General features: G+C 44.7%; 2 protein-coding genes across 12 annotated transcripts in view; one reads left to right on the top strand and one right to left on the bottom strand.

Annotated features, from left to right (window-relative positions):
- The window catches only part of Ncoa6 (nuclear receptor coactivator 6), an 83,256-nt gene extending 69,119 nt beyond the window's left edge, over positions 1-14,137 (top strand). For 4 of the 6 annotated variants that reach the window (XM_011239709.2, XM_006499927.2, XM_011239708.3 and 1 more), the window contains 4 exons: positions 2,053-2,121; positions 5,102-5,138; positions 8,922-9,073; positions 13,573-14,128. In XM_011239709.2, coding sequence (XP_011238011.1) covers positions 2,053-2,121; positions 5,102-5,138; positions 8,922-9,073; positions 13,573-13,616 — 302 coding nt within the window. In that variant the 3' untranslated portion in view covers positions 13,617-14,128. Of the gene's footprint in view, positions 1-2,052; positions 2,122-5,101; positions 5,139-8,921; positions 9,074-13,572 lie in introns of all 6 variants that reach the window. The other 2 variants (NM_001242558.1, NM_019825.3) reach the window with 1 other exon arrangement.
- An 808-nt stretch (positions 14,138-14,945) lies between these two features.
- On the bottom strand, positions 14,946-22,982 carry Trp53inp2 (transformation related protein 53 inducible nuclear protein 2). Of its 6 annotated transcripts, none has more exons than XM_006500114.4 (4): positions 22,776-22,982; positions 19,329-19,503; positions 18,624-18,792; positions 14,946-18,253 (listed from the first exon to the last, which is right to left on the bottom strand). In XM_006500114.4, exons 2-4 carry the CDS (start codon positions 19,450-19,452, stop codon positions 18,001-18,003), a joined length of 546 nt encoding a protein of 181 aa, XP_006500177.1. In that variant the 5' UTR covers positions 19,453-19,503; positions 22,776-22,982; the 3' UTR covers positions 14,946-18,000. The 6 variants fall into 6 exon arrangements, with proteins under 6 accessions (XP_006500177.1, NP_835212.1, XP_006500176.1 ...); NM_178111.3 differs by having other exon boundaries at positions 18,624-18,912; positions 22,776-22,937; XM_006500113.4 differs by lacking the exon at positions 22,776-22,982 and adding an exon at positions 21,864-22,579 and having other exon boundaries at positions 18,624-18,912.
- Between the last annotated feature and the right edge of the window lie 1,748 nt (positions 22,983-24,730).

Genomic DNA, 24,730 nt, shown 5'->3' with positions numbered 1-24,730 from the left:
CTTAGCACAGAACCTAAAATACGGTAATATGGTTTAAGTGTTATTGCCTGTTTCCTTTGGACATGGCCTCTTAGTAAACTGCATTAGTGGACATCTAGTTCAAGTTATTTCTTGTGCACTAGGTCAGTGGTTAGTACTGGAAACAGGTGTCTTTATACCTCCTTTCTCCTGTATGGCTCAAGTAGTGCAGAAGCTCCACATACCTAGAGATAAGTTAGTCATAGCTAGGGGCCTCTGCAGTATCTAAGCCAGCTAATAATACCTCTTTTATTTATGCAGCTAAAATACTTTGAGTGCCTACCAATTAGGAGGAGGAGCAGAAAGGATACCAGCTTCAGGTTATGATCAGAGTTCAAATTTTAGCTCCACTGGTTGCCAGTTACAGTCTGGTGAGTTCCTCGTACTTCACCTGTAAAGTGGAGATTATAATTTTACCACCCAGGATATGTAGGATTCAGTGAGAGAACTTGAATATCAAGTGCCAGCTTACTGCCCCAGACATAGCTCTAGAAAGGTTCCGTCCCTTCTTTCTCCCTCTTACCTAAAGAGATACAAGAAGGGGTGAAGACCTGCAAAGAGTTCAATGTCCCTACGAGAGAGAGACTTTGCTGGGGACGGCTCTGTGTTTCAAGGTTGAATTTTGTTGATGTAGGTGACTATAAGAATTAAAAAGAAAGCTGAGCATGGTGGTGCACACATGCAGCACGTGGGAGAGGAGGTAAGATGGAGAGCAGAGCCACTCTCGGCTACAGACTTGAGTTTGAGGCCAAGCTAAGCTACATGAGACCTTGTGTAAACCAGAAGGAACTGGTGTGGCTTAAGTATGTTCTCTGATGCTTGATATTTCCATTTCTGTTTCCTTCTAGGGAACTTTTTCCTTTAATACTAAGAGAATAATGATGAAATAATTAGAAAATATTTTTATTTGAATCACAATTGATAGTAGAGAAACATAAGTTTTAGGGAGATGAACCAGCAATTAAGCTACTAAGCAGAGAGAAATCTACAAAATTCAGTTTCCATCAAAGGGTAAAACTTACTGTTGTAGTTTATCAAGAATTTTAAGCTATAGTGTTAAGATGGAAGGCATACCCTTGATAGCCCTGGCATACTTAAGCCTTAAGTCTTTACTGTACAGTCCATAAAGTTGTGTTCCAGAGTGTCTCGTGTGTTCTAGTTCTAGGGTCTAAGTCTGTTCTGTCTTTCAAAGACTCATGCTGACATTTCTACCTGAAATATTCCTTTACATTTTCAGCCTAGAGTATTCTTTTCCTTTGGACTCCCATGGCACTTTATATTTTATGTGTCTCTTTCCATATGACATCATAGTGGAGTACACTGTATGTATCTGTCTTACCTTTCATAATAGGGTGAGCTGCCTATAGAAAGTTCTTATAGCTATTTGTTAGAAAAGTAAATAATACTATATTGATTTATTTATTAAGTATATATTTATTGTCTGTTTTATGCCCATCACTCTTGCTAGTTGCTATAGAAAAGTACAGAATTGTGTGTTTTGGTAATCAAGGAGTGTGTGTAGAATCTCTGCTGGGGTTACATAATTTTTTTTTAAATGTTGAGATGAGTGGTATAGCCATTCTAAAAGAAGCTAGCTTGCTTACTAAGATATAGTTTTCAGCTTTTTAAGAAAACAGCCATTAGGCCTAGTGTGGTGGCACATGCTTATAATCCCAGCACTGTGGAGACTGGGGTGGGAGGATCAAGAGTTTCAGACCAGGCTGAGGAAACTGAGATAGACCCTGTCTGAAAACCACACGGAAACAAAAGAGTCAGAACCTGAAATTGGTCCTACAGTTGTGGCTGCAGTTGTTCTTGTGGCCATCTCCTTCCTGGCTCTTTCTAGTGTAAAGGGAGGAGCAGATCCTTGCTGCTGAAGGTTAGAGGAGTTGTTTTGTTAAGTACACATTGAAGATCAGCTTCAAGCCTGCAAGCATGGCCTTCTAAGAATATGCTGGTTTTGTTTCTAGTTTAGTTAGGGATTTAAAAAAATAAAAAAAAGTAAAAGACCTATTTGTTTGTTTCTTGCCTTAGCCCCTTCACAGAATTTAGCCCCAAAGGAAACTCCAGCCACAGCACTGCAAGGGTCTGTTGCTAGACCAGGTAAGGCACTGTTTAGAATATCTTGGAGTGGGATGGGTTACATTGAAGGAGGCAGTGCTGTTCTCATGAGTAAGAGTCTCGAACTGTCTTACCTACTTGTTTTCCAAGCCAGCTTCAATTGTGTGGCAGAACCTGTGTAGTACTCTGGTTACTTTTCTCAACCAGCTTGTTCATTTTCATATTTGTAGAGTTAGCAGAGAACTCAAGAAAGGTATCTCTGTGCTCATTGTCTGCAACCCTACCCTGAGTTGTTTTCCTTGTTCCATAATCCTGCTAGCCACAGCTGGCTGCTAAGTAGTTCGCATATGCTTGCTTACTGGGTGACAAGCATGAATGTACCAACTGTAGTTGGATTATCATGGTGGATGTAGAAGCATAGTCCAGCCCTTCTGCTTACAGTGAATCATCCTAGCCATTTATGCATGACTGAATTTCTCCCCTTGACCAAGATATTGTAAATAGCCCTAGTAAACAGCAGTAGCGATGGTGTTTCCAGAAGGAGAACTCAAGTATAATAGCTGCTGTAAGATGCTGAGTCAGCTCTAAACACACAAGTACCTTGATGGTAGTAAGAGCACTTCTGCCTTTGCAAAACAGACACCGCAGCCAATGAGTATCATAGACATTTTCATAGTTTTACTTGGTTCTTTGTCACAGAAGGTTGTTAAAAGTACAAAAAAGAAAGTATGACTGGTTCCCAAAGGAAGTTGGAATATCGTTGACGGTGTATGCTTGGGCTAATGACTCAGTAGGTAAAAGCACTTGCTGCTCTTTCAGAAGACCAGATCAGTTCCTGGCACCTACATCTGATGGTTCATAGGTGCCTATAACTCCAACTCCAGGGGATCTTGAGGATCTTGTGGCCTTCTCTTTGGACACTCTAATGCACATGGCACATCTCACATGTGTTTATGTGTAAACACACCTTAGAAACTTCCACTTACAGAAATTAGTGTAAAAGTTCTCAAAACCAACTTCTTTGATTCTTTCAAAAGGGCATACAAGCCAGGTCTAGTGGCACATGCCTTTATCACAGCACTTAGAAGGCAGAAGCAGGCAAATGTTTGTGAATTTGAGGCCAGGCTCCTCAAATAGTGAGGTCCAGAACAGCCATGGCTACATAGAGAAACTGTCTCAAAAATAAACAAACATAATTTATTAATTAAAATTAAGAATAAAATAGCAGAGTAGCCTTTTGTAGCACATGTCAATAATGCTAGCACTCAGGAGACTGAGGCAAGAGGTTCACTACTCTGAGGGCAGAGCAGGCTACGCAGGGAGTTCAGGAAGCGAGTGCTGCAGAATGAGATGCCTGGGGGTGAAGCTCTTCAAGGTTAGCACCTCTTTTTAATTGAACTATTTTTTATTATTGATCGAGCACCTTAGACTGTTCATCCACATTGTTATTAATTGAGTACATATTAGGTGAATTTGTATGCTCTAGCTGACCCAGAAAGGAAGTAAAGACCCAAGAAGGAGTTAGTGTCTGTTTCTTGTGGTATTACATCAGGTTTTATGGAAGAAGTTCTGGGAACTAAGCAGAAGACAAAAAGCAAGGATTCCCTACTGTGAGCCTTTTGCAGTGAAGGACCAGCCTCCTTACATGAAAAGTGCAAGGTGACCATCAGCGTAACAGATGGTAATGGTTGATGGTGCATTGTTATTATTAAGTACCAAGTACTGTACTAAAACTCGAGTGTTTTATTTCAATTTAATCACAATGCTAAAGCAGATAACGTAGTCAGCTATACTTTCCATATGAGGCACTGAATCCTGAGAAGGCAAATAATTTACATATGAACGCATGGATAATAAGAAATTACAGCAGGGATGGTAGCTCATTCCCTGTATTTTCAGCACTTAAGCTGAGGCAGGAGGATTGATATGAGTTTGAGCCTCAGCTTGGGCTGCATAGTGAGTTCCACAACAGCATGAGCTACAAAATAAGGCCCATACACTGGGAGGGAGGGAGGGAGGGAGGGAGGGAGGGAGGGAGAGAGGGAGGGAGGGAGGGAGGGAGGGAGGGAGGGAGGGAGGGAGGGAGGGAGGGAGGGAGAGAGGGAGGGAGGAAAGGGAGGGAGGAAAGGGAGGGAGGGAAAAAAGGAAAAAGTTGGGGTTAAAAAAAATTAAGCCAAGTAACTGCCTTCAAAAGATAACCATGTGCTTTGTCTGACAGTTTGAAGCACTGAATTCTTTAAGTAGGAAAACAGGCACAGGGCCAGGGAGGGCACAGCAGGGGACATGGTTGTCTACTACAGTAGAGAAAGGCCTTTGACCTTTGTAAAAGAGCCACCTAGAGGTATACTAATAGAATTAGAAGGGTTTTTTTGTTGTTTTTATTTCATTTCATTTCTGATGCTGAAAAGAAGTATATGATAAACCCAGAGATGCTCACTGATGCAGTCTGCCAGACAAACTGTTTCTGTTGTTTCTAGGTCAGTGCTTGGTGGTTGATGAGGTCTATCAAGTATCTCAGAAAGAAATATAATTTAGTCTGTGGGCAGTATCTCAAAGCAGGGCCCTCTAAGGTTCAGTGAAAATGTTAAGGGGGGAAATGAATCTTTAATAGACATTATATTATATTTAAAGGTACTTGCCTTTAAAAAGAAAGTGCAGAAGGGTGGCGCTATTTTTGAAATGAAAACAATCTCTTGTACATGACAGGAAGAGGCTTCTTTCACTAACCGAGGCTTAACTGGATGAAATCGGAGCCAGGCAATATGAATTTAGTTTTGTTGATCCAAACAGGATTATTTCACAGTGGACTATAAATAAAAATAAACCAAGTAAGTCCCCCCAACAAACCAAGTTGGGTCAGTGCCGCCTTTGTCTCCATATCACACAGGATAAGACTCCTGCAGGACATGGAGAGCTGTCAGTATAAATGTGGCATTCTGGATTCTGTAGATTCCTTGTTCTCCCTGTGGACACATAGAACCACAGCTTCCACATCTCATTCTCTCCTTGTATTTTTTTACAGAACTTGAGGCAAATGCTGCCATAGCCTCTGGACAAAGGTAAGATGGCCTAGCATGACCCTGGCCTAAGCTTCTTTGAAGGATATCAGCTTTCTCAGTCTTTAAACGTCTCACCTTGTCCTTCTCCTGTACTCTGGCACCAGTTTCTTTTCACTGCTCACATAGAGAGCTCCTATGAGTCCTCATTCCTCAGGGAAACATTCCACCTAAGGAAACTTGATGACTGTTTAAAAACTGATGATGTACTCAGCACAGTGAGGAGATGAGTGTCATGTTGATGTTACCTCCTTTACCACTCAAATGTATCTGCTGAGCATAGTTGTTTGATCCTGGAAGGTCAAAGAGGGGAAGCCATGTAGATAGGGTGTAACCCCAAGCCCACAGTGTGTTTGGTTAGCTGTGCTATCCTATATAACCAAACAGATGAGGCACATCTGTGCTTTAACCTCACTAGCCCTAGAAAGGAGTTTTATCTCCCAAAAATCACCCTTTTTTTAGTGAAGGAATGCAATAACATTTTAATGAATATCTCATATTTATATAGAAATTTAGTTGTAAAGTATCTTCACAAATCATTTCTCACTGAATCTTCATATCAGCTCTTAATATCAGCTAACATTTTTTTGAATATTATTCCTTGCCATACTCTGGGCTATGAACTCTCTAGATGTATTACCTTACTTTATTTTTTACATTATCCATTACGATAATAAAACATATCATATCGATGAGAAAGCTAAAGGTCAGAGAGCTTTAACTAAACTGCCCAGAGTCACAGATACAGCAAATGGTGAAATTGAGTTTCCAACCTATCTCTTTCTGACACCAGAACCCTCACATTTGACCTATGTATTACAGTAGACAAGTTGGGATTTTTTTAGATAAGACTCTACACTCTAGAGAACAAGGAGTTAAATATTGTAGCTGATAAATGCACAGGTGCTCCAACTTGACCCATATTATCTAATTCCAAATTCACTGCTATTCCAATTAACCACCCATCTGTTTTTATTTGAGTTGAACAAATACTTTTCATTTGAGTTTCTTAAATATATGCCAACTATTTATCTAGAAAAAGGGTCTATAGCCGGGCGTTGGTGGCGCACGCCTTTAATCCCAGCACTTGGGAGGGAGAGGCAGGTGGATTTCTGAGTTCGAGGCCAGCCTGGTCTACAGAGTGAGTTCCAAGACAGCCAGGGCTACACAGAGAAACCCTGTCTCAAAAAACCAAAATAGGTAGAGAGAGAGAGAGAGAGAGAGAGAGAGAGAGAGAGAGAGAGAGGGAGAGGGAGAGGGAGAGGGAGAGGGAGAGGGAGAGGGAGAGGGGGAGAGGGAGAGGGAGAGGGAGAGGGAGGGGGGGGAGAGGGGGAGAGGGGGAGAGGGGGAGAGGGAGAGAGGGAGAGAGGGAGAGAGAGAGAAGAAAGAAAAAGGAAAGGAAAGGAAAGGAAAGGAAAGGAAAGGAAAGGAAAGGAAAGGAAAGGAAAAAGGGTCCACTGTTAGGAACTGTCTTCAGAAAAGTTAATTATTTTCTAAGTTGGAAGAGAAAGCTATCCTTAGGATCTCTAAAAGGTGATGTAAACTTCTTTACTTATAATTCTACCCTAGCTCCAGTCTGGCCTCTCTGCCTTTTCTTGGTTTGTGGTTTGATATGAGGTAGATAAGGTAATAAATGAACAGTTATGGCCCAATTCCCAACCATAGTGTTACTAACAAAGGGTCTTCCAGCAAGAGTGAACAGTGAAGTAGAGATAGTTGATAATCAAACCCTGACTTGTACTTTTAAGGAACTTACAGTCTCATGAAAGGTCAAGACATTACAAGAGAACATTCAGAGCTGAAGAGAAGGCTCAGCAGTCAGGAGCACTGACGTTTCTTCCAACACCGCACGGTGGTGATTCAACTCTCTGTAACTCCAGTTCTAGAGGATCCAACATCCTTTTCTGGCCTCTAAGGGCACTGCATGCATATGTGTGCAGACATACATACAGGCAAAACACCCACACACATTAACAAAATAAATCTTTAAAACCCCTATTAGAGCATCCAATGGATGCTTTACAAGGTCACAGTCATATATTTAGACTGTGAACCCAAGAGAAGAAACAAGTCCACAGGGAGAGAGAGGCAGGCAAAACTTCCCAGAAGAAATGGGCTTTAACTTTTGTTGTATTACATTTCAGTTCTATGCCTTGCAAGCACATTTAATCTGATTTTAAAAAGTGATCTTAATAAGTATTTTGAACCATGGATATAGTAAAAAGTTTATTAAAGAGATTTTCAGATTCATATCAGAATTAAGCCTAGGAATGGTAGTGCATGCCTATAATCCCAGCACTTGGGAGGTACAGGCCAGAGAACTAAAAGTTCAAGGTTATGCTCAGCTATATAACAGTATGAAGCTAGACTACATGAGACCTTACCTCAAAAAAGAAAAAGAGAGAAAAGAAACATTAGAGAATTGCAGAGTGACTCATCTTGTGGTTTGTTTACGGAATATACAGGGAAGTACTATTCCAAATGTGTTGTCAAACTATTCACTCATTTATCGAGAATAGTGTGTCATAAGTAATCTATCACAAAACAAATTTTTATTTATTTAATATACAGAAGTACACTGTAGCTCTCTTCAAACACACAGAAGAGGGTGATAAATCCCATTGCAGATGGTTGTGAGCCACCATGTGGTTGCTAGGAATCAAACTCAGGACCTCTGGAAGAGCAGTCAGTACTCTTAACCTCTAAGCCATCTTTCCAATCCCACAAAATAATTTTTAAGACTGCATATAGATGTGCCATAACTAAGTAACCAATCATTATTATTATTAAGATTTTTATATCTGTCTAAACTTGCCCCTGTGTCTTTAATAACAACAGTATTGCCAATTTTAAATCTTTATATACTGGCTGGGTGGTGGTGGCACACATCTTTAATCCCAGCACTCTGGTGACAGAGGCAAGTGAATCTCTGTGAGATCCAGGGCAGCTTGGGCTACATGCAGGAACCCTGTCAATCAATCAATCAATCAATCAGTCAATCAATCAATCAGTAAATACCTTTTTCTACTAAAATTCTAGGGTTGGAGTCAGGGCATCCAGTTTATCTGCAGTGGATTATGAATGTGTTCTTATCACTTAATTACTGTTATTATCTAATACCAATATGTACTCAAATATTCCTAGCTACCCCCAAATAATAATTTCTTTTGAGACAGGGTCTCTCTGTGTAACCTTTGATGGACTATTAACTCACTATGTAGACCAGGCTGACCTCAAATTCACAGGCATCATCAGCCTGCCTTTGCCCTTAAAATGTTGGAATTAAAGGTATGCACCTCCACATACAGATTTTAGGTATTATTTTGGGCTAGTAGAAGCTTTCAAACATCTATTAAATACATTCTGTAGCTAACATTTGACAAAGTGATGTTTGAAGTGGGACCTGTTCTCACCTTAGGAAAGCAGTGAGGGTTGGAGAGGGGCTGCTGCAGTTCTTTATGGCTCTCAGCTGCTTTCCCACAATTCCACCAGCATTGTGCTTTCTTACTTTATTTTTCTAATGTAACAAGCCAGATTCATTTTTAAATTCTCAGTAACATTGTTTTGTTTCTATCTAAAATAACTGTGGCTTGGTTTGTTGTTGTTGTTGTTGTTGTTGTTTAATCAAACCCAGGCCTTATATTTACTAGCTAGACCGAGCTGAATCCCTGGGCTTGAATAGCTGCTAATAATCTACTTTCTGAATGAAACTGTTCATAAAGAGTCCCTTTTTATATGTGTTAATGCCCTTAACCTTCTTGGAAACTTGGTACTTTTCTCTGTCAGCTGTGAGCCAAAAGAGATAGTTGAGAAGTCCAAAACCCTGACGAGCCGAAGAAACTCTCGAACTGAGGAGCCAACTATGGCTTCTGAGAGCGTGGAAAATGGACATCGAAAAAGATCCTCTCGACCTGCTTCGGCCTCCAGCTCTACTAAAGGTTAGCAGTGGGCCCTGGATGTTTGGTCATGGGGACATTAAGATAGGAGAGGATCCTCATCCCAGAAGTTCCTGTCAAGTCTCTGTGCTTCTTCCTCGATGTCCTTTGTCCACTGTCAGTTCGTTAGCATACGTGTTTCTGTGTGTGTACACAGCAATGGACACTGCTGGGAGAGTAAAGAACTGAACATGCTAGGTTGGTCTCATTTTAAATTCATATTTGCACCTAAATGTGGCTTTAAACTCATAGAGATCCACCTGCTTCTGCCTCCCAAGTGCTGGGACTAAAGGCCTGTGTCACAACACCAGGAAAGAAAAACAAAATTTTAGCCAGGCATTTTAGTACATGCTTGTAATCCCAACACTTAGGAGGCTGAGGCAGAAAGATCATATATTCAAAGCCTGACTTGGTTCTGGGCCATGTTCTAGGTCACCCTGGACTACATCTGGAGACCTTGTTCTAAAAATAAACATTTATATCTCATGATAGCATAAAGGTACACTGCTCGTCATTCCCACCAGTCTTCAAAAGAGGTTTTTGTTTTTAATTTCTAACCTTAGTCACTTGTTTACTTGCACTGGTTAATGCACTAAAGATAACCTCAACACTAAACTGTGTTAATGTTGTCAAAGAGTGAAAATGAAGCCACTTTCTCTTGTGTTAATTTCACCAAGAGTTCGCTCAAATTTGAGTTTGCCACTTCTCTCCCTGTGTCTTCTATCTATAGTCTTTGGCTTATCTGCAATCTGTTATGTGAGTCTGACTCTGTGCCCCACTAGTTGTCCTTGTCCTTAACAAAGGACTTTGTTCTGTATTTATCAAATGGCACAGGAATATGACATGGAAAAGACACAGGGGATTCTTTACAGAAATCTTTCACAGAGTTTTACAAGGGAAGGCGGCATCTTACTGGCTGCAGACCGACATCGTCAACCTGTAGCTGCAGCTGTTTGCAATTATGGTGGATATTTGTTTTAGGGTTGCTTTCAACCTGTTGGCTGTTTTCAGCAAACGATTACCACACTGTGCACATACACACATATTCTGGGCCGGGGCATAGAAAAGTACATAATTTAAAATTAAAGCTTTGCATTATCTTAGGTTGTAAAAGCTGGTTGCATGGGAAATTCAAGGCTTAATAAGGTTGGTTACATTGTTTTTTAAGGGCAGGTTATATTTAAACATGCTGAGTTCACAGTAGGATAGCAAGTTAAGTAAATATCTTAACTGACCTCCAGGGGTATTGATTTTGCTGTAAGGTCTGTCAAAAGTTTAGTCTTTTGGGACCTAAAAGACATTTTTCATAAAAATATATCACCACCTTTACTGAGGGCCTCATACATTGATTTTCTTCGTCAAAGGCAGTATTACAGTTCACTGGGTGCCTTTAAGTGACTTGGAACAAAAGGGGGTCAAACCTGACACTACTCACCCTCCTTCCCGAACCTCATTTTCCAGCCATATCTAAGTCTCAGATCCACCATCTGATCTTTCTATCACTCTTTCTTTACTTACTTACTTCCTCCCTCCCTCCCTCCCTTCTCTCTCTCTCTCTCCCTCTCCCTCTCTCTCTCTCTCTTTCTTTCTTTCTTTCTTTCTTCCTTCCTTCCTTCCTTCCTTCCTTCCTTCCTTCCTTCCTTCCTTCCTTCCTTCCTTCCTTTCTTTCTTTCTTTCTTTCTTTCTTTCTTTCTTTCTTTCTTTCTTTCTTTCTTTCTTTCTTTCTCTTTCGATGGAGTCTTTCTGTGTGTCACTGGCTGTTCCAGGACTCAATACTTAGACTGCCCTCAAACTCAGAGAAATCCTCCTGCCTTTACCTCTTGAGTGCTGGGATTAAAGATGTGCACCACCTTACCCACCTACTATTTGATTCTTAATACATAAGGGTGATGTTTCTAAAGTTGACCTAGTTGATAGATATTTTTATGTGTGCACATGAGTTCTTTCAGGTATGTGCACATGTGTGTGCATGCATGTGGAAACCAAATGTCAAGGCTGGGTATCAGCTACTCTCCCCCTTATTTTTTTGAGACAGTATTCTATCATTAAACCTGGAACTTGCTGATGACCCTAGCCAATGAGCTCCATGGAACTGCCTGTTTTTTCCTCCCAAGCACTGAGATTACAAACATGCACAACTGCTATTGCTTTTCATGTGGCTGCTGGGGATCCAAATTCAGGATGTCATGTTTGCCCTGCCAGCATTTCACCAACTGAGCCATCTCCTCAGCCCAAATATTTTTCTTTTTTTTTTTCTTTTTTCTTTTTTCTTTTTTCTTTTTTCTTTTTTTTTTTTTTTTGGTTTTTTTTTTGGTTTTTTGAGACAGGGTTTTTCTGTGTAGCCCTGGCTGTCCTGGAACTCACTCTGTAGACCAGGCTGGCCTCGAACTCATAAATCCGCCTGCCTCTGCCTCCCAAGTGCTGGGATTAAAGGTGTGCGCCACCACGCCCGGCTCCAAATATTTTTCTAAGGATGAACAATGTCAAAATAAAACCCTATTTAATATATAGAAATCTATTTCTTTCTGTACAGTTATTTTCACTCCAAATAACAAGTTTGCTTGCAGTGAAAATCAAACTTAAGAATTGATTATAGGGACAGGATAGTGACCCATGCTTGTAATCTCTGCACTTGAGGGGCTGATGTAGGAGAATGGACCACAAGTCTGAGGTCAGACTAGACTAGTAGTGACTTCCAGGTAGCCTGGACTACAGAGTGAAATCTTGTATAAATTAATAAGTATTTGATTATGGAGAGTTGTGTGTGACATAAACACTACCATTATTAACGTCCTTCCTGATCTGTGAATATTGGGAGATACTCTCCACACGGTACAAGCAGTGATCACCCAGTAAGAAAACATGTGGAGGGAGGGGCTGGAGAGATGGCTCAGCAGGTAAGAGCACTGACTGCTCTTCCAGAGGTCCTGAGTTCAATTCCAAGCAACCACATGGTGGCTCACAATCATCTATAATCGGATCAGATGCCCTCGTCTAATATGTCTAAAGATAGCTACAGTGTACTCATATCCATGAAATAAATAAATCTTTAAAAAAAGGAAAGAAAGGATTAGTAAAAACTGGAGTTTTTACTAACAGAAGCCTGGAAATACATTGGTCCATCTTAGAAAATCATATAGGTATATCTGACAAAGACCAGAGTTAACAGCAGTAAAATTTTTTGCTTTTTTTCATCTGTTTCTGGTGGCTTGGCTTCTTCAAAATACTATTAAAGAAAGGCAGTTTTTCTTAGAACACTGAACCTGGTAATGTAGCATCAGAAAATTCATTCCATCCACAAATAATTTAATCTGATTCATCTTTTGAATTAATATGTGAGAAGCAATTTTTTTACCTCCACAAGAGGTATATAAAAAACATTGTTTGGGTTTGGAGTTTGCTCTCCTTATTTATAACATCTCATAGCCCCAAGGCTGTGCTCAAGACCATGTATGTACCAAAGATGACATCTTGTCTGTACCTTCCAAATGCTGAGATAACAGGTATGATGGCAAGACATGTGCCACCCTACCAGGATAGAATATGCTTTTTCTTTTTCTTTTTCTTTTTTTTTTGGGGGGGGGTGGGTTTTGGGTTTTTTGGTTTTTCGAGACAGGGTTTCTCTGTGTAGCCCTGGCTGTCCTGGAACTCACTTTGTAGACCAGGCTGGCCTCGAACTCAGAAATCTTCCTGCCTCTGCCTCCCAAATGCTGGGATTAAAGGCGTGTGCCACCACTGCCTGGCAGAATATTCTTTTGTACTATTAAAACTAAAATACCTATTGTGTAGCAGCATGAATACAATACAGTTAATGAGATATTAAAGAAATGTTTACATTTGCAGAACTTGAGAGCACTACTGTACTCTGCCGTAGAAGACTGGAAAAGTTTTGAATAAACATTTAAATTGAGATAAAGAGAAACTTGAGACATTGATATGTACAAGGGAAATTAAGGGAATTGAAGCAGTCTTTCCCTATTATGTCACCATTATTATGTATAGATCACTCAGTTCCTACCTACGCAGCCCTCAGGTTCAGGGAAGGTGTTTCCTGTTGTGAAAGCTTCCATGTGTGTATTCACTACTGTTTGGAGGGTGTGGGTCCTGAAGATGGAGCTCAGGGCCTCATGCATGCTAGGTAGGTGTTCTACATTCATAATCATAATAAAGGGTTTTTTTCTACCCCAGCAGTGTCAATTTTTCTGGCCAGGTGCATCTCATATTTTGTGCATGTGTATGTGCATGCCAGCCAGTTGGTTCTCAATGTCTTTACCCACTGAGCTGCCTCTATGGTCTTTATCACATTTCCCCACTTGGCAGGCTCTAGTATCAGGGGTCATTCTCACCACAAGTTAGCAGGCAAATCCTGTGACTGTTTTCAAATCATTGTCCCTTAAACTGATTTAAAGCCTAATGAGGCTTTTCTATGTCAATTCTCGTCATCGTGGATGCCTAAGGAGGACCTCTACTTGCATTGAACATGTCCTTCCATTTTCCAACAGATATAACTGGTGCCGTGCAATCCAAGCGAAGAAAATCCAAGTAAGCGAGCTGGAAGATGACTTGATACTTGTAAATGTGTGTGAATTTTACAAAGAGCAATTTTCAGCTGTGACTTTTTAAATCTATTTCTGTACAGTTAGTCATTTTAATAACGCGGTCCTTTTCCTAGTCCCTGAAACCTGTCTCATAAAGTTTAACGGGGAGCAGCCCTTTTGGTGTTGCAAAATGAAGTTCAAGGCTTCTAAAATGTTGCCATGTATTGAAAGGCGCTAATGCCATTGTAAATGTTATTAGTTTCACATTTCTTAAGCAGCCTAGAGTACAGGGTGAACATTTGTAGATCTTCTAATGATGTATTGTGCTGTGGAAGTACTGTGTGTGAATAGCAGTAGTGGGGCAAAACGCAATCTTGTCATTTGGAAATGTTGTAAATAATTTTATTATATAGTGTTTTGGATGTATTTGTTGTAGAAATGGACCAGTGAATAAAGAGAATCTAAGGGTTTGTACAATGTGAAATACTGAACGTGTTAAATAAATGTTTTTGTCATAGAACTTAAAGGTATGTTATTGGAAAGAATGAGCAAGCTTTTCTTGTGGGTCAAAGATGAGTAAACAGAGCTTTCATTGTAACTCAGACACATCACACCTGAAATGCCCTCCCAGCAAGCTGAGGAAAATGCATCTACCTGCTCATTCAACTCATTCTTGGCTTTGAACAAATCAGATCTGTTTAGCAACATACTGGAGGTGTGTGTGTGTGTGTGTGTGTATGTGTGTGTGTGCGCGCGTGCACTAACTTGGTTTGTCTGAAAATAATCACCAAGTATGGTGGTATACACTTGTAATCATAGTGCTTGGGATGTAGAGGCATAAGAATCACAAGTTCAAGGTCACCCTCGGCTACAGAAAGAGTTCGAGGCCAGGTTGGACTTTGTCTCAGAAAGTAGAACCAGCCTTCCATCAAAGGTTTTAGAGGTGAGAGGCTGTCAGCAACACAGATGGTGCTTCCTCCCACGCAATGCTTGTGCTGCTCCATCAGGAGATGCACTTAACACAGTTCTACAGTTAACTAGGTAGCTCTTGGACCTTGTCATAGCCCAGTGCTTGGGACTAAAGAGTGGACCAGTGTTTGCTGTGCTTTCTCATTTCTGTATCCAGGTATCTTCATATATGTGCCTTATAAGGATCTTCTAAAAATATTTATGAGTCAGACCCTATATTGTCCTTTTCTAGTGAACTATTTGTCCTCTTGCTTTCTTATATGACAAAGGAGAACGAAGATTAGCCTAATAATAGTATCCTCTGCCTTGATGATACTTGAAATTATAGTGTTTCTCATACTTTAGCTCAGCTGAGGCAGAAAGCATAATGTGCTTTAAATAGATTTTTATTTGTTTATATTATTTTTTCTCCCATACAGGAATAGCATTACAACCTAACATTCAGAATCCTGTTACACACATACACAGGCATGCCACATGACCAGGTCGAGGTGGTTGTGTCCTTGAGTCTGTCGACACATCACAACATGGTCAGTCAAAGATTCTTCACTTCAGCCAGTCTCAACACAAAACACCCAACAGAGATGCACTCAACTTGTTGGTTCCATTTGGAACTAGGTGGTAGGGAAAGAAGGTATTAGAAGCAGGCTGTGGTTTGTCTGCGTTCAGTCCCCTCACACAAAGCCACCCAGGAGCTCTGGTAGGGTCCTTGTTGCACCTAAGACGTTATAGGTCCCAGCAAGTTGATCAGAGGGTTCCAGGCTGGGGGGCAGGCACACTCCAAAACAGCACCAAACCACACTCACACACACGGTGCCCTGCTGGGGCTAGACTGGCAAAGGTTAGAAAGTGACACCAGCTCAAGAGAACCACTCAGACTTATTGGAGAAAGCGCAGGTTGCCCTTTGATGTAATTGGGACTCACTCTAGAAACAGGTCCCTCTGACATCCGTAGTTTTGGCAAAGTGCTGGTAGTACTGACTTTAATACAAACTGGTACAAATTTCTCTAGGGTCTCTGAAACCACAAATCAAGACAGACTCTCTAACCTCCTCCTGTCTAGGGTTGCATAGGACTTTGTGAATTCTGGTTCCCTTGTGTATTCAAGTTCTGTGGTTTAAGAAAAAAAAAAATTCCTGAAGCATGCTCAAGGTGAAAGGCACATACACAGTCAATACAGTATGACAGGGTCTGATGCTTCAGGAGTCAGACTAGCAGGAGACTGAGTAGTGTTGGTTCTTAGACATCTATACACAACAAAAATATTGCCACACTCAAATGCTATAGCATCTATAGGAAAGTACAAAAGAAAAATAAGCCTTGCAACCAGATGAGAAATTGGAGGGGTCTAGAACTACCGGAGCTTTGAGAAATTAGGTCAGGAGCGAGGCCTTCTGAAATTTGAGCCAAATGCCCTATCAAGCTTCCTACAGCAGCAAGATCATGGACATTTGCCCAGGACTAAGCCTAGGCCCCAACTGGCAGTGAGGAGTAGACAAGAAGGGCAAGAGGGAGCTTCAGCTCTTAAAAATGCTGAAGATCCTAAGCTGGCTGGGAAGTGACCTTAGGACAGTTGGAAGAGTAAGTATACTACTAGGTTGTAACTGAAGAACTTGGGACAGGAACTAATAGGGCTCTAATAAGCTAGTGTAAAATTTTGATCTGCTTATAGTTCCCATTTGGCTTACTGGGCTAGGAGACCCTAGCAGGGCTTCCTCTGTCCCCATCCTGGGGACATCCTCTCCCATCCCACATGAAGCCTAGTAAGAAAGGATCAAAGAGGGCAGCTACTTTTACCCTCGTAGGAATGCAGTTTTCTCCAACCCTGGCTTGGCTCTGAGACCTGAAACCTGGGGTTGGAGGGAAGGGAAGACCTGTGTTAGTGTAACAGGACATCTAAAGGTTTTAAGGAAGGAAGAGCACACACTTTAAAAAGGACAGCTAGAAAGAACCGGAAACAACTTGGGGCATCCCAAGAGGCTGTTGCTGGTGTCTGAGCCCCACCACAAGAAAGAAGAAGCTGGCAACCCCATCCCTGTGCCCTACCCAAGAATTCCTTACTCCAGATATTGAATTAGAAAGGGGGGAGGGATTATAGGGCACTCAGAAAGAGCCCTGTGGGAGAACATTAAGAAGACTCTTGAAGGCCCTGAATCTCTGTAAGAAAAATTTGGGAATTGGGACAGTGAGGCTCCTGGCCTCCTCTACCCAGGAGTGTTTATTATCCAGCCATATTGAACAAAGTATGAAATATAAGGCCAGAGGCAAGATAAAGGCAGAGCTGTCAGTCTGGGGATGGCTTTACCTCATAGTTGTCCTCCTTAGCATCATGCCTCCTCATTCTTGCCTTGGGGTGTGTTTCCTTTTCCCTGCCTGGAAATCCTCTGGCCTGCATCTCTCCTAAGCTAATTCTAGCACCTTGGGCATATGAACAGAGATGGTCAGGATGATGGGGCCTTACCCAGCTTCTACTCCTGGGGTGGCATGACAAGGTAAGGTGACAAGGTACAAGCCCTTCGGACTCCAGACTCACAGGGACAGGGGTGGGTAGGGGTTACTCCTGAAGGACAAATTTCAGGGAGGGGGGAACCCTGGAAGGCAGGATTATAGGAAAAGGAAATGGGGGCAGACTCCAGGCTCAGGCCTAAGACCAGGGCTTAGCTACTCTGACCAAGCACAATACCAGCTCCCAAGATGCCCTGCTCCCTGCTACTTCTCAACCCACCTGTCCCCATCTGCGGCCCCCACTAGGCTGCCTGTTTCCCTCCATTCCCTTCACCTTATCTAACTTACAACTCACTCTCCTCTTCCACATACTTAAACTTTCTAGGCCTAAGCAGCAATAAGGAGCCCAGCCCCCAGGGCAGAGAAAGGGGGAAAACTGAAATCAAAACCCATGCCTGATCCCTGACTACAGGATGAGGACAATGGCCCAGGCCTGGCAGGTTGCACCTGCAGGATTGGGAGGGAATTGCCAGGAATGAAAAAAAGGGAACAAGAGTGGGAGCGATCCCAAACAGAAGAGTAAGTCTTGGAAAGTAGGAGCTGAAGCGGAGAAGGTGCCAAGTCAGGGTCTTAGGAATCGGGTGGGCTAAGAGGGAAAAGGTGAAGGGGCGAGAGACAAGAATAGAGGTCCTAAAAAGAAGCATGGGAGAGTGGGTGTGGGGAGTGTGAGGGTGGAGAATCAGACACTGAGAAAGGAGGGAGGATGACCCAGGATGAGAGAGGTTAATAGGTGAGTTAGACTATAAACAGGGAAGTAGAGGGCCATCACCCCACCTCAAAACTTAGGAAGGAGGGAGGTTGTAGTATCCAGATGGAGGCGGGTGGACCCCCCAACACCCTCGAGCAGCACACTGGCTGCTGCAGAGGAGGCGGATGGGACCAGGAGTCGGCGAGGGATTCGCGGTGCAGCAGGGGCGCTCAGTAGTTGAACTGGCGCTGGCACGGCTGGTAAATAAAGCTGCCCTGGTGCTTGGGCCGGCGCGAACGGCTCTCCCGGGCGCGATTCTGCCGTTGCAACACTTTAGCACTCAATGTGTGGCGCTCAGCCCGCTGTCGGGCTCTCTGCAGCCTCCGCACCTGGCCAGCCTTCTCCAGCAGCACAGCTCGAGCGGGCATAGGAGCAGCTGCGTGGTGCAAGGCCCTGGGTTCCCGGAGGGCAGGCGCCAGCTCTCTGCAGAAACAGAGTACAACTCTGTCAGAGAGGGAAGAGATCAGGGTTGGCATCCCACACCCTATTTCTGCGGGGCAGACCACTGAGGGGTACAAATTCTTCCTTTAATCACAATTAGAGTTGTGATTAAGCACCTGGCACAGGTAACTAGGCAGAACAGGGAAAAAACCCTGACCCCCCAATACAAGTCCTACTCTGATTCTGTCTGGCAGATCAGGCTGGTCCCTCCCAATCCTCTGAGCCAGGGCTCTCCCAAGCCCCACCTTAGCCACAAGACCACGCCTCTTTTCCTTCAGCCCTTTATCCCAAGGACACGCCCCTGCTAGTCTCCTAGACCCTAGCCTCCAGTCTCCACCCTCAACCCACTCACCCATCGCTGAGGTCCTGATCAGGCAAGGCAGCTTCAGGGTGAGGGGAAGGTGGCCCAGACTCCAGCACTATGGTGCTGCCGGTGACATAAACGGACATGCTGGGATGCTCAATGAGGAGGTCCTCCAGCGGATTGCTCTGGAGGCGGGCAGGCCCAAGGCCGGGCCCCTCTGCAGTAAAACAGGCGGGAGGGGTAACAAACCAGCTCTCATCCATCAAGGAGGGCGCGGGTGGAGGGCGGCCTGCAGGAGCAGGCGAGGCCCCGGGGTCGGGAGGAGCTGTATAGCTGTCTATAGGGTGTGGGAATGGGAAGCCATGCAGAGGAGAGGGAGCAGCAGGGTGGGACACACATACACACACACACATATGCCAGACACATGGGATGGGGAGAGAAAGGGCATCGTTAGTCAGACCTGCACCTCTATCCATCGTGCCCAGAGAGCACCTGAAGGCCAGGATCCTTAGCCCACCGCCCTAGGTGTCCCAGGTGTGTGCCCCAACAAATGGCAGGAGCCAGAGCTTTCAAGAGAAGGGTCTGTGTTACCTCACCTCTGGGCTCACGGCTTCTACTTTAATTTTTCCAGTAGGCCTAGGGGGACTCCAACATCCAAATAGCCCTCTTCCCCTCTATATTGCAACACCTCCTGTCCTCATTATGCTCATAGACTAGGGAATCAAGAGTGCTGGATCCTGACTCAAGCCTCACCCTGTAGGTCGATGATGAGCCAGCCATCCACTTCATCCTCCTCAGAGACAAAGGCCCCCGGACAGTTGGAGTCTTCAGGAGGCGCAGGGGTGTTGAAGAAAAGGCTGGTGAAGCGCTGGAACATGGTCAGCGGGTGAAGCAACCTCAAGGGGGCGCCCTATGGCAGTTTAAAGCCCTGAGAAGCATAGAAAGACATTAGTAGAAGCACGAACTAAAGTCAGCCCTTCAGTTGGTAGCTGGAGACAAGGCTATAGCCCCTAGCTGCCAGAGCAGTAATAGCAGAGAAGCTCTTGGTGTGTGTGCTTTTCTGCATTCAGTGGGTGTTCCTGTATGCACTTAGAAAGGTGCTGGGTCTTTGTTTTCTCATCTGTCAAATGACAATCGTAATAAGACTTAAATGAGGAAACACTTAATGACATGTTTAGAACAGTGCCTGAGCACACAGTAAACATTCAATAAGCTAATAAACTTGGTGTTATGACAGGGTGCTTTGGGGATATGGAAGAAGTGATATATATGACCAAGCTTTGCCAGGGTAAGTCTCTAGAGGAAGATAACAGCCAACCTGGGCTTTGAGGAGTAAATAGGAATTTTCCATTAAGGGAAAAAAATTGTTCTTATTACCATCATCATAATTAATATTCCTGTGTCAGTAACATACAACACTATACTAAGAAACCTGGTCCATTTTTCCTTATATCCTCACAGTGTGTGAAAGGGCAAGCCTGGAATCTTAGGACTTAGGGGCTAGAGGCAAGAGGACAAGAGTTCAAAGACATGAAGACCTCCTGTCTATTATCCTAGCACTTAGAAGGTAGAGGCAGGGGGATCAGAGTCCAAGTCCTGCTTAGGCTACATAGTGAGTTAAAGGCCAGTCTGAACTACATGGGGCCCTACCTAAAAAAAAAAAAAAAAAAAAAAAAAATAGTTCCTGGCTACATAAGATCCTGTCAAAGGGACTGAAAAGGAGTGGGAGGAAGAGAAAAAATTTTTTCTGATAGAGAGATAAATAAAACAAAGCCCAGAGAGCTGGAGAGATGGTTCAGTAGTCAAGAGCACCGACTGTTCTTCCAGAGGTCCTGAGTTCAATTCCCAGCAACCACATGGTGGCTCACAACCAGCTGTGATGGGATCGGATGCTCTCTTCTGGTGTGGCTGAAGACAACAACAGTGTACTCACATACATTTAATTAATTAATTTTTTTAAAAGGCCCAGCGAAATAAGATAACTACCTAAAGTCTCACAGCTAGTGAAAGACACAGGTAGTATTTGAACCTAATAGCATCCGTAATCACTACAGTTCTACAATCTTTTTTTTTTTTTTTTTTTTTTTGGGTTTTTCGAGACAGGGTTTCTCTGTGTAGCCCTGGCTGTCCTGGAACTCACTTTGTAGACCAGGCTGGCCTCGAATTCAGAAATCCGCCTGCCTCTGCCTCCCGAGTGCTGGGATTAAAGGCGAGTGCCACCACGCCCGGCTCAGTTCTACAATCTTACCATGAGATTGGGCAACCCTCAGATGAGGAGGACCTGTGCCTACAGGTCTGCCCCACTACTCTAACTCCCCTTTCCCCTAGACTCTTGTTCAAACTCAGCATCACTAGCCAAGAGAAAGAATCCTGTCCAGTGAGACCACATGTCAGTGATAGACAGTGGAAGAAGGAAGCTGTCAGATCCAGGGATCCCTTGAGGATAAACACAAGCTTTGGACCAAGATCCAAGCCTTCAAACCCAAGCCTCCTTCCCTGGACCAAGACAACAAGTCTCCTGTTTTAGGGATGGTGATATCAAATTGGGAACATGAATCTACCCAATAAAGCTATAGCTTAGTGGTGGTGTGGCAATGCAGAATACATACAATCAGAAAAACCTCAACAGGTAATATCCAAAAATATAATACACAGGAAACAGGGAAATCAGACACAGGCCCTGGTCTCTGGTCCCTGTAGATCTCTGGTCCCTGGCATCAAACTTTTGCATGCATTTCCCAGGGTTCACACTGTGCACCAGTCCCTGCAATGAGCCTTTTCAACTGTTGACATGTCAAGTGAGAAGCTCCCTGGTGGAGATCATACAGAAGTGAGTGACAGCCAGGAGAGATGGTAGCAACCAGCCAGCTATGACTGCCCCCCTCCTTTGACCACTAGGAGAGCCTCCTGGGTTTTCTTTCCTAGCCTGCTGGCTTCCTGGTTCTCAGATTCCTGGCTCTGCTCCAGGAAGAACCATTCCCTTAATACTACAGAGGCTGTGCCTAGAATAGCACTGGAGGCCTAAGCCAACCCTAGCCCAGGCCATTCTTGAGCGACCCTCAACCTGGGAAGGACTCCAGATCTACTTACTTGGAAAGTAAGAGACATCCTTCTGTCACTCTGGAAGCAGCCTCAGGAAACAGCATAAGCTCTGCATCACTAATGCCAGGGAAGGGTCTGGTTCTCCCAGCTGACAGCTCTGATGGGAGGCCCACAGAGGGAACTCCCAACTCCCTCTCAACAACATCTGCCCTGGAGACACCTGGAGGCAGGCAACTAGTGACTCACCTTTCTGTGGTCAAAACAGCTGGGAGACGGCCATTTATTGGGTTTTGAAGTAGAAAGAAGGCAGAGGAGGTCAGGGCCTTGTAAGAGACCCAATTTTCAGAGACCTCCTGGGAAAATGTCCAGGATCATGAAGACTGAAGCATCCCATCAAATTGTGGTTGGTGCTGAACCCAAGATAGGGTCCTCAGTAGATGTATGTAAGCATGTAGCTTATACTTCAGCTAAGGAATCTACCACTTAGTGAGTGTGATTCTAATTGGCTGAGATCTCCAGTAAACTACGTCTCTCTGAGTCTCAGTTTCCTCTTCCGTGAAGTGGGGCTTAAGACCCTCAATATTTGTAGGCTGAAAATGACATCAACTCAGGCTCTGCACACATGTCAGGGATTAGAAGGATGTTATTATGTTAGGGGGCGGAGCCTGAAGACAGAGGGGATCCGCTACCATCTGGTAGTGTCTCCAGGACCTGGAGTCTGAAGCTCCATCTACTTACCGCCCTCTCAACTTAAATCGAGCTTTGCTGTCCTACCCTCTCTCAGGTCACAAGGAAAAAACAAATGAGAGGCCTGACCCCAGTCCCTAGATTAGCCCAGGAAACCGCCGAGTCCCTTCGGATCCCGCTTGTCTTTCAGCGTCTCTTCAACCCTCGGCCGGCTGGGCACGACATAGCGCCCACCGGGTCACCAGAGGACAAGCACCCATGCAAGCCTGGAAGGCGGGGCTGGCCTTGGTGACGTCTCAATGTCATATGCAAATAAAGCAACGTCATGGCCTACCGGCTTGGAGCAACCAATAGGGAGCCAAGAACGCAGCTCCGGCTGCCGCCGGCGGAGACAGACAAAGAACGGGAGAGGGGGGCGCAGGGCGTGTCCTGGGGGTGCCCGGAGCCCCCAGCCCGGAGGTCGGGACTCACCTGGGGCCGCTGCAGCAACCGCTGCGCTGAGGTAGTTGTGCGGCCGGGCGTCCCCGGGTCGCCGGTGCTCACAACTGGAGCCGCATACCGGGGACGGGCCGAGAGACGGCGGGGCTCCCGAACGGACGCCCGGAGCTGCTGCGGCCGCTGCGCCCGGGCTCAGGGCACAAATCCGAACGCTTCAACAGCTGATTGTGACGTCACAAAGGGGCCCGCCCGCTCGCGTCAGCGGCCGTCGGGACGGCAGCCAATCACAGGCGCCGAATGCTCTTTCCCCGCCCCTCCGCGGTTTGCCAGCGGGTGGCTGTAGCCCGGGAGCTGCTCTCGGAGCCTCTGTCTGAGTGGAGGTGACGGCCCGAATTCCCTGCCCCCAGTTACCCACAGACCTCACACTGAAAGCGACCCCCCAATTCTTCCTCAAGAATCCCACCTCGCTGCTTTTTCCGCACACATCCCTGCTCCCTCACTTGCCCCAGAGCTCCGCACATCCCTTCTCCTGCATCTTAGGTGCAGGACACCCACCCCACCCACCCCCGCCGCGCTCCATCTGTAAGTCCCTTTTACCCTCCTTGTCCTTTTACCCCACTTCTCTACACTGCCCTACTTGCCTGCTCTCCCTCCTCTATGTTTTTTGTTTTCCCCGCTCCTTTTTACGGTGGGCTTGAGCGGACCTTGCCCCTTCCGCGGTTACAAAGGAGCACCTGCGAGTGTTAGAGAATTGATGGGGCTGACAGGAAATCTGGCCAGCGTAGGACTTGGAAAGAAATTGCTCTAAGCTGAATAAACATTGACCTGGAGACAGCTCGGCTTAGAACGTTTACATACCTTATTTAGTCCACGTTGCTACCGGAACAGGTCAGGGGGGAAAGAGTGACAGACAGGGCAGGGATTGTTAGTCCTGATTTACATGTGGAGAAACTGAGATTACATGTACCTGCCTTTCATCTCACCACTTGGTAGATAGAAATGGGTTCAAGAGTTTGAAAGGCAGCTTGAGCTACAGGAGACTCCGAGGGAGGGGAGGGAAAGAAGAAGGGGCACCTACGGTTGCTTCTTCCAGACTGCCAGCTGACACTGAACACTTACCATATGCCAAGCACTGTGCTGCCTTTTAATCTTTACAATAAACCCAAAAGGTAGGTAGCATCCTCCTTTTACAGTTAAAGAAACAGACCAGGAGAATCTAAGCAACTTTCCGAGGTAATTAAGGAATAGTCCTTGGCAGAGCCAGGAGTTTAACTCACAGGTACTAGCCTTGACTCTGATCACACCCTACACCAGAGGGACTGAACTCCAGGGTTCTAAAGGGAAACCTGGCTTCCAGTCCTGTGTCTCAACCTGTGTGATTTCAAGTTAAATCCTTACTATTCTGGGCCTTAGTTTATCTGTCACGCTGCCATGGATATTCACATTTAGAACTGACAGGGTTTTCCAGACCCGTCATCCTCCAAGACTCTGCCAGGTTTGTGCTCCAGGCCCCAGCTCTTGCAATGGCCTGTGAAATACTTAGGGGATTTCCATGGCTAGAGCGTCTGGGTCTCTGGAACAGAGTTGGGAGATGAGGTTCGGAGGGTTGCCCATCTGGCCAGCAGGAGCTAGTTCAGAGCTTCATGCTCTGGTGGTTTCAAGAACCCTGCCCCAGCCTGGTCAGAAAGCCATTAGGAAGGACTGAACCCTGCCCGGCAGAGGAGACAGCCAGAAAATAATACCCAGAGGCTTGAGGGGAGGTGATTAGCACAGTGCTCCTTACACTAGGGTTTCCAGGGTGCCCTCATTTGTGCAAACCTGAGCCTCTGCCTAGCACAGCCACTTCCCACTAATCCCAGACCCTCCCTTGACCTCCTTGCTGACAAACTAATCCCTAACGTGTCCCTCCTGTTACACCCCTTGTTTGCTCTAAAACTGTATATTCTCACAAAGCCCCACAGTCCCAACAACTATTGATGGCTCTTCAC

Source organism: Mus musculus, chromosome 2, assembly GCF_000001635.26.
Source record: "Mus musculus strain C57BL/6J chromosome 2, GRCm38.p6 C57BL/6J".
NCBI classification, from domain to species: domain Eukaryota; kingdom Metazoa; phylum Chordata; class Mammalia; order Rodentia; family Muridae; genus Mus; species Mus musculus.
This window is presented reverse-complemented; position numbering and strand designations above follow the sequence as displayed.